Genomic DNA, 12,819 nt, shown 5'->3' on the forward strand with positions numbered 1-12,819 from the left:
TTGCAAAAGAATTTTAATTCTTCCTTCTCAGAAAACCATCAACATACTAACTCAACCCAACCATAAGTCGCTTGCTGCTTTGAGAAATTACATTGGACAATATCTTCTATTTATTGGCTGACAATATGATTGAAGACAAAGACATAAACAGACACCGATTACTGTCCTCAAGTTAATATAAAAAGCTCTATAGGTTATTTCTTAGAAGTCAAATTTAGGAGCTAGTTATTTCTTATGAATGGTAGGCTATCTCCTAACTGGTGGGGCAGAGTGCATGACAACTGTATGTGTGACCAGTGGCCAGGCTCTCAGTCTTTAGGGGTCAGAAGACACCCATCTTCAGGTGAAGTCAAAGCAACACTAAGGACTCAGAGCTCAGGAATGTCACCAGCCCTGACAGGTTAAGTCTACCAGGCCATGACTGAGAATGCTGTTGGAAATAAGGATCTGAAAACTGATTAGTAAACATCAAATAATAACTTTCTTCTTCTGTTGTTTTTTTTTTTTTTGGCCAGTCCTGGGACTTGAACTCAGGGCCTGGGCACTGTCCTTGGACACTTTTTGCTCAAGGCTAGTACTCTGCCACTTGAGCCACAGTGCCACTTCCAGCTTTTTCTATATATATGGTACTGAAGAATCGAACCTAGGGCTTCATGCATGCTAGGCAAGCACTCTACCAGTAGGCTACACTCCTGGCCCCAGTAACTTTCTTCTTTATTCTCTTTGTGCTTGCTAAGCAGGTACTCTACCACTGAACCACATCACACCTCTGAAACCCTTTAACACTTCAGAGATTTTCCAAGGGGAGTCTGATGCTTTTGGCTGCAGATTGTGATCCTTGTTTCTGGGCCTGTCCACGGTAGCTGGGATAACAGGTGTGTGACATCCCAAGTGTCATAACTGAGATAAGGTCTCCCTAACATTTTTTTTTCTTCTCAGGGGTTGCTCTCAAACTCCAATTCTCCTGATCTCTGACTCCCAAATAGTGGGGATACGGATGAGAGTGACCAGGACTTCCCTATTATAAATTTCTCTCTAAAGCAAGGCTCAAATATGTTTATTATGGTATGACATCCACACCTCACAAATGTTCTTTTTGGGGTTTTGGGAGGGGGAGAATAGAGGATATTTTTTTTTCAATCTTTTAGCAGTTGGGCAGCCCATCCTCAAATGTCACCACACCCAGTTACCCACTTACCTTGCATTCATTTACATACCACAGGCATCATTTTTTTCAGTCTAAACTCTCTGCAGTTATAGGCCAGATGCTTTTCAAAAATCCTCATCCTCCCCATTGTTACTTGTCCTTGAAACACCTAATGAAACATCTCCGTGGCAAGTGGATGCTGCCTCTTACGGGCTGGGCTACCAAGTCCCTGTCAGAGCACGTCAGGAGAAGCGTGGGGAGAAATGCCCACTGACAGCCAAGGCTGCCTGAGGGAGTGGCCCCACAACTTCTCCTTTCATGAGTGTTCTAGTTCTCAGGCTAGAATGATTACAAGTGCAACTAAAACCAACCTTGAACAAATAGCTAAAGTGGGTCTCTCAGCCCAGTTCAAGAAGAATATATTCATAGGAAAAAGTAATCCAAAACCATTCACTCGGGATATAAAAGTAAAATCAGCAAAAGGAATTGCTATCATTGTCTCCCTTCCAGCTGCCAGTGTGGCTGAGTTAAGAGAGGATCAGAGCTGTGAGGGGAGGTTGAGGGGGATGCAGAGGAGCAGGGATAGGGAAGCTGCTGGGTCCACAGGGGTCTCCATCTTGACAGGGGGCAACGGAAGTGGCCCTCTGCCACTGGAGTCCCACCCCCTCTGACTTGGCTTGATTCAGAGGCATGCAGGAGTGGAGCACGAGGCAGGAGCTTATATAGCACAAACCACAGGGAGAAGCCATTATTCAGGGTGACATAATATATTGTAACTGCTCCTGTAGAGGCAACAGGCATTGTTGTAATGGGCCTGTGGGAATCTCTTCCTCTTGAAGATGACTCCCATTTTAATAAATATCAGAGATTACTATTTTATAGGATCATAATTCACCACCACCCCCCAGCAGCTGCCAGACACAAGAACAGGGAAGTGTCGGGCACTGGGGTAGGGGCAGGGGGTACTTATTTTGTTGCCCCAGGCACTCTTCCATTGGATAATTGGTCAACAAAGAGATGAGCAAGTTACAAATATGATCACTGTGTTTGTAAACAAGCACTAACACAAGCCACAAACGTACTGAGTGGACACACATCTTACCTCTGGCTCTGGTTGGGAGGTGGACCCCTCTTCGGCAGAGTTTGGTAGGAGTGCCCAGGTTATGTTGGCACTGGATGATGGCAAAGAACCAAGAGTCCCATTTTTCAGCTGTTCTGCAGAGTGTGACTTGGGCCCGTGCCATCCCACGATGTTTTCTGAAATAAAGACCTAGAATGATGCCCAGAATCTTCCAAATGAAACATTTATTTCATGAAATATGTGTGCCTCACTGTATGACACCTTCTTAACATGGCTCAGTTCAACTTGTGATGGGCTCTGTTTGGAAGACTTAAAAGTATAGATTCTGATCATGTATTTATGAGCTCATTTCTGAGTTCAAGATCAGAAATATCCATCTAGACATGGTGGCTCATGCCCATAATCCAGTACAGGGAGACTGAGGCAGGAGGTTGGAGAGTTTGAAGTTAATCTAGCCTATGTAGTTAAGAATGAATGAACAAATGAATGAATGAATATCAAGAGACCGCTATAATCCTACTCAGGAAGCTGAGATATGAAGGATTAGAGTTCACATCCATAACACTCCAACTCCAAAATAACCAGCAAAAAGCTAGGCTGAGGGCAGGGAGTTTGGCCTAGTGGTAGAGTGCTTGCCTAGCATGTACAAAGACCCAGGTTCGATTCCTCGGTACCACATACATAGAAAAAAGCCAGAAATGGTGCTGAGGCTCAAGTGGTAGAGCTCTAACCTTGAGAAAAAGAACCCAAGGACAGTGCTCAGGCCCTGAGCTCAAGGCCCAGGACTGGCAAAAAAAAAAAAAAAAAAAGAAGCCAGGCTGAGGCATAATTCAAGTGACAAAATGGCCAATTGAGCAAGTATACAGCCTTAAGTTAAAACTCCAGTACTGCCAGGAAAGAATGAATGCATGAGTGAATCAGAACATCACAGACTATTTCTATGCAGAACCCTGAACAGAAATAATCTCCACTAATAATAATCAGTATCAGGGGGCCGGGAGTTTGGCCTAGAGGTAGAGTGCTTGCCTAGCATGCACGAAGACCTGGGTTCGATTCCTCAGTACCACATACATAGAAAAAAGCCAGAAGTGGTGCTGAGGCTCAAGTGGTAGAGCTCTGGCCTTGAGATAGTCCAAGGACAGTGCTCAGGCCCTGAGCTCAAGCCCAGGACTGGCAAAAAAAAAAAAATCAGTATCAGGTAAAAATGTGTTATTCAACTTCAAAAAATAATTTAACATATTTACAACAAAACCCCAAAGTCAGATTGTATAAAAAATGAACTACCAATAACACTTAAATGTCAATTGCCATTAATGTGGCATCGTGATTCACAACAGATGCTCCGAGTGTATCTAAAACGTCACTTCTGGGGGTAGATGTGGCCAGGTATTAGCAGAAATCATGAAACCTCATCATTCCATTCTGCCAAAACATGCTATCAACCAGATCAATACCAATCTGGTAAACCAATGACTCTTTTTAATTCTCCCTAAACCTTTTGCGGGGGGATTAAGAAGACCTTCTCCTCTAATACCAGAATATCTATTTATTCTTCCTGGTGGAGAAGGAGTAGGGGGACATGGATTTCTTAAGTCCACAGCCATTCTGTTGTGAGAATGAACAAGGATAAATGACACAGAAAGATAGCTGAAATGAGGACTCATGCACGTGAATGAGAAAATCTGCCACCTTCTCCTCGAAAGAGATGGCCCACTAGCCTTTTGCACTGGAATGTCAAACTTCCAAGGAGCCCAAACTTTTAGTAACCAAAGGAATCTAGTTGATGGAAGCAAAATAGCAAGGGCAGAGAAAGGGCTGTGTATGCATGTGTGTTTCTTTGTGCAGGATTATCCAACCCAAGTATGTATTTATACACAAAATCTCTCCTGTGTATGTGTGTGGGGGGGTACTTGAACTCAGGGACTATGTGCTCTTGCTTAGCTTAGATCCTCAGATGTCAGCCACCCGTGCATAAACGTGCCAGTACTAGGGATTAAACTCAGGGCCTGGGCACTATCCATGAACTTTTTTGCTCAAGGGTAATATGCTACCCCTTGAGCCATAGCTCCACTTCTGGCCTTTTGGTAGTTAATCAAAGAGTGCCATGGACTTTCCTACCCAGGCTGGCTTTGAACCATGATCCTCAGATCTGAACCTCCCAAGTTGCTAGGGTTACAAGTGTGAGCTACCAGCACTTGACAAAATACTGTCCCCCCCTTCTCTTTTCCAGTCCTGGGGCTTGGGCTTGAGCTCAGGGCCTTAGTATGGTCCCTGGGCTGCTTTTTAGAAGGCTAGCTTTCTGCAACTTGAGCCACAGCTCCACTTCCAGCTTTTTCTGTGTATGCAGTACTGAGGAATCAAACCCAGGGCTTCATGCATGTTAGGCAAGCACTCTACCACTAGACCACACTCCTGGCCCCAAAAGTTGCTCTTTTTAATATCAGCTATTACATTATATAACTTTGCTGCATAAGCCATAAATGAATTCTCATTACAACTGAAATAAATCTAAACAGCTTGACTTTGTTCTGTGCCTAAGAGCTTGGAAGACTCATTACCTTCTCTCCATGTACTCCTATTCCAAAAATGAGTCAAGTTCATTTCAGTCTTAGAGCTTGGGCTGGCTTCGAACCAGCATCCTCAGATCTCAGCCTCCTGAGTAGTGAGGCATCAACCACTAGAGCCCAGCCTGCATGGGTATTTGATGAGCTACAGGTATATGGGCCATACTGTCCACGGGACATCTATCAGAGCAGCAGATGTCAGAGAACAAAGGAGCAGATAGAAAGCAGAGAGAGGCTCCACATGGTTGAGAAAGAGATAGAAGAAGTGAGGCCAGCAAAAGAAGGTAAAACAAAGTCCAGGGAAGCCACCCTTAACCCTTTTTGGTTACCCTAAACCTCATCAAGGGGATACTAAGAGGAGCTTAGCAAAGCCAGTCCTACAGATCTCCTGAGAAGATGAAAAGGTTCTACAGAAGAATCAGGACAGCGGGCTGATTCTGCTCCAGTTCTCCCCTCAACTGCCTGTGTCTTGCTTGGCTGTCACTCATGTCCAAGGGCAGCTGGGCTGTCATTACTGTCACCAGTGCTCTGTCACCATGTGTCCTGACTGTGCTGACTCTGGCATCCTCTACCCACAAACCCACCATTGGGCCTCCAGGCAGGCTACACATGCTATACACTACACCAGGCGTCTGCTTACAGGTAACTGTTCTCAGTCTGACCTCTGTACACTGAACAATGCTCACAAGCAAATACTAACTGCAAACAGGGCTGACAAAGCTCTCTATATCCCCAAATCCTGAAAGGCCCAGTTCATGCCACATGAGAAACCCTTGTGCCTAGACTCAAAACACACAGTCTCATCCCCTTACATTAAGGCACACATCTAGGCCACTGAAAACAGAAACCCTGTTCCCCTCCATCCAAGCCTATGTCTCGCCTAGCTGTTGAAATAGCCTTAGTAAGAATGGTAAGAGAGGGGCTTTAAGATTGACCAAAAACTTAAACCACCTCATTAATTTTCACCACAAACTCCATAAACAGAAGCATTTCACCTTTAGAATTATCTCAACATATCTAATGTTAAGACGAGAAACAGGTCTGAGAGCCAAAAAATATAGATGAAAGGCAGACAGATGCTTTTCTAATGTGTTTTCAGACTTGAGTCTAGTTACTCCATGTTCTTGAAACCAAATGAGCATCAGAGAGAGAAGCATTTATAAACAAAGGCTCCAAAGCCAACCCATTTCCCAAATGGAATATCTCAAGAACAAAAATTAATTTGATTTAGAAAAGAGCAGAAGTAAAAGAGAAGGAAGTCAAGAGACCTTAAGCAAGACTCACATGGTTTTTTTTTTTTTTTTTTTTTTTTTTGTTGTTGTTGTTGTTGTTGTTGTTGTGTGTGTGGTGGTCCTGGGAGCTTGAACTCATGATGTAGGCACTGTCCTTGAGCATTTTTGGCTCAAGGATAGTATTCTACCACTTGAGTCACAACTCTATTTCCAACTTTTTGGTGCTATGTCTCGTGGTTACTGCCTGGGCTGGCTTTGAACTGCAATCTTCAGGTATCAGGTAACACGTATATCCTGAGTAGCTAAGATTATAGGCATGAGCCACCAGCACCCAGTATGCATAGGTACTTGATGAGTTACGGATACCATGGGCTTATCTGAGGATAGCAGTTCAAAGCCAGCTGAAGCAGTAGAGTCCACAGGACTCTTATCTTCAATAAACTACCAAAAAGCTGGAAATGTAGATGTGGCACAAGTGGTAGAGTAGTAGTCTTGACCAAAAGAAGCTCAGAGACAGCACCCAAGTCCTGAGTTCAAGCCCCAGGATGGCACAAACCTAAAGAAAATGGGTCAAGGTTCCATTTTCTAGTCAAAGAGTCCTAGAATGGGTCTATTCAGTGGTAGCAAGAGAAATCAAATTTTCAGACCAAATTTTCAGGCCAAATGGATGTGTTCACAAGTCACAATGGGTCTTCTTAGGCTCCAGGAGATTAGAAATGTATAGAAATCCAGCTGAACCTCCACCTCTGCCATTCTATTCTCACATAAGACAGAAAAGACAGGAGAGCAGGCTGGGGCTCTCTGGCTCAGCGTTCAGTACACATACAGATCCCCTCCAAGACTGGACCCTGCAACTGACTCTTCCTCATCTGCTTAGAAAGGAGATAGGGAGCTGGGCGCTGGTGGCTCACACCTGTAATCATAGCTACTCAGGAGGCTGAGATCTGAGGACTGTGGTTTGAAGCCAGCCAAGGCAAGAAAGCCTGTGAAACTTTTATCAATTTCTAATTAACCACTAAAATCTTAGAGGTAGAGCCATGACTCTGTGGTAGAATGCTAGTGTTGTACAAAAGCTCAAGCACAGTGCCCAGGCCGTGAGTGCAAGCCCTAGGACCAGCACCAAAAAAGCAGTAGCAGAAGAGAAAGAATCAAGGGATTTGGGGGTTTGCCTCACAGCCCCAACTCCACTGGTGGCCTGCTCTGGGTACAGCAGGGAACCCTCAGCAGAAAGAGGCATCTGCCACAGCCAGAAGTCCTTTTGCCTGGGTGACTTAGTTGAGAGCCCTTGGGGAAAGTTCCTTTGAGCTGTGAACCTCAGTATGCCATCTGAAAAGTGGATGTGGTAGTATCTACTACTTTGTAAGGATTTCAGATGTGTTGCCAAAGCTCAACACTGATTGAACCAGACCTCAGTTAACAGTGGTAGATGTTACAGAAAGAAATCCAGACTGTTCACACAATCAGCTCTGAAAAGCCAACCACATTTTTCAATCATCAGTGAAACAGAAGACAAAGGCCACTGGGGGAAAGCATAGAATATAAAGATTATCACAAGCTCACTCTGCTATTTTTGTGTGTGTGCTTAAACTCAGGGCCCTGTATTCTCATTTCCATTCAAGACTCTACCAGTTGAGCCATACTTCCAAGTGCAGCTTTTTTTTCTGGTTAATTGGGCAGTCTCTTGAATTTGTCTGCCTTGGCTGGCTTCAAACCTTTAACCTTAGGTCTCAGCCTCCTGAACAGCCAGGATTACAAACATGATGAACCTCTGATACCCAGCTTTCACAGTACTTCTTACATCCTCGGTTGTGTTGCCCTCTCATTTAATTAAGAGGCACCTAGGGAAACCCTGGGTAACAAAGGCCAGGAGGATATTATTTTTTTTTATCATTTTACATATGACTCATACATATCAAGCTATTTGGTCCTTTATTATTCAATTTAGTTTTTACTAATGCTGGTTTATCTGCTTATTGAATACGCCTTCCTCCAAAAAGAGTAAGGCTCCTAAAGACCATGAGTGGTGGATCAGGTTTATAATCTCAGCTATTCAGGAAGCAGAGGTAGGAGGATCACAGCTCAGGCAGAACTCAGATGATTGCCAGGACCAGATCTCAGCCAGCAAGCCAGCAAGATGGTTCACACCGGAAATACTAGCTATGTGAGAAGCAAAGCCGAGAGGCTCACCATCTGAGGCCTGCTCCTAAGCAAAAGCACAGAGATCCTAAAGCAACAAGATGGGGATAAGGGAGAGTATCGATGAAGTAGGCAAGGCATCTGCCTAGCAAGCACAATGCTGAGTTCAAAATCTTAGTGTCTTTAAAAAAAAAGAAAGAAAGAAAGAAAAAGAAACCTGTTCTGTGTTGGATAAAGAACTAGAAATGCTTTTGCCATGCATTCCCAACAAACTCTCACAGGAAGCTGTGAGGAGGGGGGGGGGGGGGGCAGGCAGGGAAGAGGGCAGCAGGGCTGAGTGGGAGAGCCACCTGCACCTCCTCGTCTATAGTGACCCCAGACAGAGGAGCACAGCCATGGGCTCAAAGACAGAGGATTGGGAGTGAAGTAAGGTGGCTGAGCCTAAGTAAGGAAACTGAGTCACAGCCATGCCAGCACCTGCCTAGGGGCTGGGGGCTTCTTAGCCATCCTGGCACCTCTGGCAAAGGAGAGGGAATTCTCCACCCAGTGCAGGATAGCCTAAGGGAGAGAAAAGAATATTCATTAGTTACAGATGCTTAACTTCAAGGTGAGCAGGGAGGACTCTGCTTATGAGAAAACAAAGCTTTATATTTGGCCTCTTGTCCTGGTGGAGGAGGGTAAAGGCCCTCTCCCCCAGGTGATGGGTGGTACCTGCATCCCTGGAGAAGGGGTGGGTACTTGGCTGATAGGTTACTAGGCCTGTCAGTCCAGTAACTGGGACAGCGAGCTTCTAGTGACCTTGTCCCCTGTCCTGACCCTATTTAAGCTTGAACTAGCTTAGGTGCCATTATGTCATGCCATGTGACTCCATGTTTGGGTCCTGTGTCCTGTCTCCTGCCTGTTCCCTGGTCACCATAGTGTCCCAATTGTTTCTGTCATTTTTGGCCTGTTTCCTAAATGTACTACGTGTGTTTTCTGGCTGCTGGACTTTGAGACAGGAATCTGCAGCCACTGGCCTCTTAATAAAGGCGAAAGATTCAAACTGGCAAAGAGTGGCATATATATATATATATATATATATATATATATATATATATATATAGTTTGTATATTCTCGCCTTATAACAAGAGCAAAGGTCATAAATGCAATGAGATGCACAGAGCCAAGCTGACAAGCGTGAAGCAGTGGAATGAGTCTGCACTTCTTTTTTTTATAGGATATACTTCTAATCTGCCAAAGAAAAATATATCTTATCCAATGTGGACAAACTTGGGTAAAAGGGTAGTGGAATAGATGGTAAAGACAAAATGGAACTGGGGAGACAATGGGGGACAGATGCAAATGTGCATGCACAGACTGGGCAACAAGCATCCTAAACACACAGCCCAGGAGGAGAGGAGGTTGTACCTGAGGCACCGGGCTTGTGGTTGGGTGGACCTGCCTGGCGCACGCTCTGCTGCAGCAGGCTGAGGCATTCCCCAAGGCAGCTAAGGGTGGCAGCGGAGGTAGCTTTCAGGAGCAGCAGGTCCTGATCCAAGGCAGTGAGGGGGCCGGAGCCTGGCAGGGACTCGATGGCGTGCACAAGGTTCTTCTGCTGCCCTTCCACCTGGTTCATCATCTAGAAAACAGAGACGGTGAGGAGGTGAGGGTGAAGCATCTCTTCTTAAGAGAATGATGATCCAGCCCTGAAACTCTGAACTGGACAGTCAGGCAGAGTGATCATGGGCAATGCTCACTGCACATTAATCCTCCACTGAGATGCTCAAAGCCAGCTAATTGTCAAGGGAATCCATACAAAGACACTCCCACCCCCTCAAAAAAAAATGTAGGAGGTGACAGGAATCATCAGGACCACTTATACTTTACGGATATGCAAAAGGTAACAACAGCAAAATCATTAAATACAGACGCCCTTGCACCTTCCCATAGCACATATGCCGCCTTCTTTTATGAAAAGAGGGCATCTAAGACAAAAGGAGATGCTGTGACTCTCTGGCAAAGCAAAGATGCTACCCACCAGCTGTGGGCCTTTACTTGTTGGCAGCCCAATTCCGCGATAAAAAGAATAGAAGACAAATCTAAAGCTGACATTAGCGCCAGTAAAATCATAGTGAAGCCAGAACTGAGCCATTCCACATTTCAGAAGGGAACAGGACCTGACATAGCTCTAAAAGGAAAGCCATCTTAGTCAATCCAACTAATCTACCCACTAGACAAACCTTGATTAGGTAACTTTATCTATGCGCTGGCTTCATTCTGAAGCTTATCATAAAATAAAATAGTACTGTGGCTATGTCTTTGAATCTGTTAGTCAAGGCGAGAACTTCCAAGAGGAGCTAGGAAAGGACTTTGGAGGCATCTTGTGAAATCCCTCCTCTTGTGTTTCACACCTTATCATGTTAAACAAGATGCCTAGCAAATAACTAGTCATTTGGAGAAGAGAAGGAGCTAGAGAAACTGTCCAAAGTCAGGGTGAGAGGAGGACAAAGACCTGTTCTCTGCAGCCTGGGACACTGCTGTCCAGCATTTCCACAAAGGCTGTCTTGCACATGAAACAGAGCCTGCCTGCCTGCCTGCCTGTAACCACATGGAACCAATCATGCTCGATGGACCATGTTTCTTTCTCGTCTTTCTTTATTCCCTTGGAGGAGGGAACCCTGCCATATTATATCATTCATTGCTTAAAAAAAAAAAAAAAAAAACTGGGGAGCTGAGAATGTGGTTTGCCTTGCATACATGAAGCTCTGAGTTTGATGCCTCGTAACACATACACAGAAAAAGTCAGAAGTGGGGCTGTGATGGAAGTGGTAGGGTGCTAGCCTTAAACAAACTCAGGAACAATGCCCAGAACTGAAGTTCAAACCCCATGACTGTGGGGGAAGGGGTTGAAGGGATTGGGGGGGAAGCTGGGCTTGATGGCTAACTTCTGTTAACAGTACCTACTTGAGAGGCTGAAATTTGGAAGACTAGTTCAAGGCCAGTCTAGACAAGAGTTTGCACAATTCCATTCCAACCAATAAAAAGGTAGAGTGGTAGTGTACCAGTCATCCTAGCTAACAAGAAAGAGTACATAGACAAACTGCCAACCCCAGGCAAAAATTGAGACCCTATTTGAAAAAGTAACAAAAATAAAAAGGGCCAATATACTTGAATATACTTACCTAGCTAGCATAAGGCCCCAATATCCCTACCTCCAAAAAAGCTCATCCCTTGCAATCTCATTTACAAAAACAAGTACCATTATATCAAATTAATTTTTACAGTTTATTAGCATACCTTAGGTGTAAAGAGGGGTCTCACTGGGGCATTTCCTCTCCTGTAGACAATGTATCCCAATTACATCTACATAATTCTTTAAAAAGTCAATGGCATTTAGTACTAATGGCTCATATCTGTAATCCTAGCTACTCTGGAAGCTGAGATCTGAGGAAATAAAGCTAATTGGAGATTCTTATCTCCAGTTAGCAGCAAGAAGCCAAAAATGGAAATGGAGCTCAAGGGCAAGAACCTTGAGTAAAAGCTAAGGGAAAGAGCCCTGGCCCTGAGCACCTACAGCACACACACACGTACACACACAGTCAATGTTAATAAACATGTTGCACATTTAGTAATGTGGTATTGCCTCACTTTACTGTCTTATATCCTAGATATCTTGGAGTTTCTAACTCCCCCCCCCCCCCAGCAATAATGTCACCAGCACTCAGTGAATGGAGCTAGGAGTCGGCTTCGGGCTGATAGAGAGCAACCTTCCGTGAGGCTGAGCAGTTAAAGGAGAGCACCACACACAGGGGGTGTTTGTTTTACAAACAAACAAAAAAAACAGAATTAGACAGCTAATCCTAACAGGTTACTACAGTCTACGCCCATAACCTAGAAGTAAGTATACAATGGGTTTTCAGATCAGAAATGCTATCGAGCCAGTCTGGCTGTAAAAACAGTGCCTATCACCTAAGAGGGGTTCACTATCTATTTCTGCTCCTGTTTTTGCTCAAAAGCTGCCTTATCAAGAGTGCTTCCCGATCTAATTGAAAATCAGTCCTCTAGCCCAGCCACTTACATTCCTATCCGTCTCACCTTCCTGAGCTTTTCTCCAAAGCATTCATTTCCTTCAGCTTCTCAAGTAACTTACTTCTCATTTATGCTAATGTGTACGCTAGGTCCCTCACCTGTGCTGCTCACTGACTTAGCCAAAGACAGTGACTATCTACTGAGTAAACCAACCAAATCTCACTCTTCTCTCACTCAAGTCCAAGAACTTAATTAAGACATGAAAACTAAAGAATGCATTATGGGGCTGGGAGTTTGGCCTAGTGGTAAGAGTGCTTGCTAGCAGGCACGAGTTCGATTCCTCAATATCTCACACACATAGAAAAAAGCCAGAAGGTCAGGCATGGTGTCTCATGCCTGTAATCCTAGCTACTCAGGAGGCTGAGATCTGAGGATCAAGGTTCAAAGCAAGTCTGGGCACAAAAGGACGTGAGAGTCTTTATCTCCAATTAACCTCTAGAAAATGGGAAGTGGGGCTTGGCTCAAGGGTAGGGCCATAGCCTTGAGCTGAAGAGCTCAGGGACAGCGCCCAGGCCCAGGGGTAGGGTGGTAGCCTTGAGCTGAAGGGCTCAGGAACAGTTCCCAGGCTAAGTTCAAGCCCCATGACCCAC

At 44.7% G+C, this 12,819-nt stretch overlaps 1 protein-coding gene across 2 annotated transcripts in view; it reads right to left on the reverse strand.

Moving 5' to 3' along the window:
- Osbpl10 (oxysterol binding protein like 10) overlaps positions 1-12,819 on the reverse strand; it is a 230,601-nt gene that overhangs the window by 46,579 nt on the left and 171,203 nt on the right. For both annotated transcript variants that reach the window (XM_090351798.1, XM_090351797.1), the window contains 2 exons: positions 9,569-9,779; positions 2,250-2,404 (listed from right to left, as the gene is read on the reverse strand). In XM_090351798.1, coding sequence (XP_090207924.1) covers positions 2,250-2,404; positions 9,569-9,779 — 366 coding nt within the window. The remainder of the gene's footprint in view (positions 1-2,249; positions 2,405-9,568; positions 9,780-12,819) is intronic.

Source organism: Megascapheus bottae, chromosome 18 (assembly GCF_031878675.1).
Source record: "Megascapheus bottae isolate mThoBot1 chromosome 18, mThoBot2.hap1, whole genome shotgun sequence".
Taxonomy (NCBI): domain Eukaryota; kingdom Metazoa; phylum Chordata; class Mammalia; order Rodentia; family Geomyidae; genus Megascapheus; species Megascapheus bottae.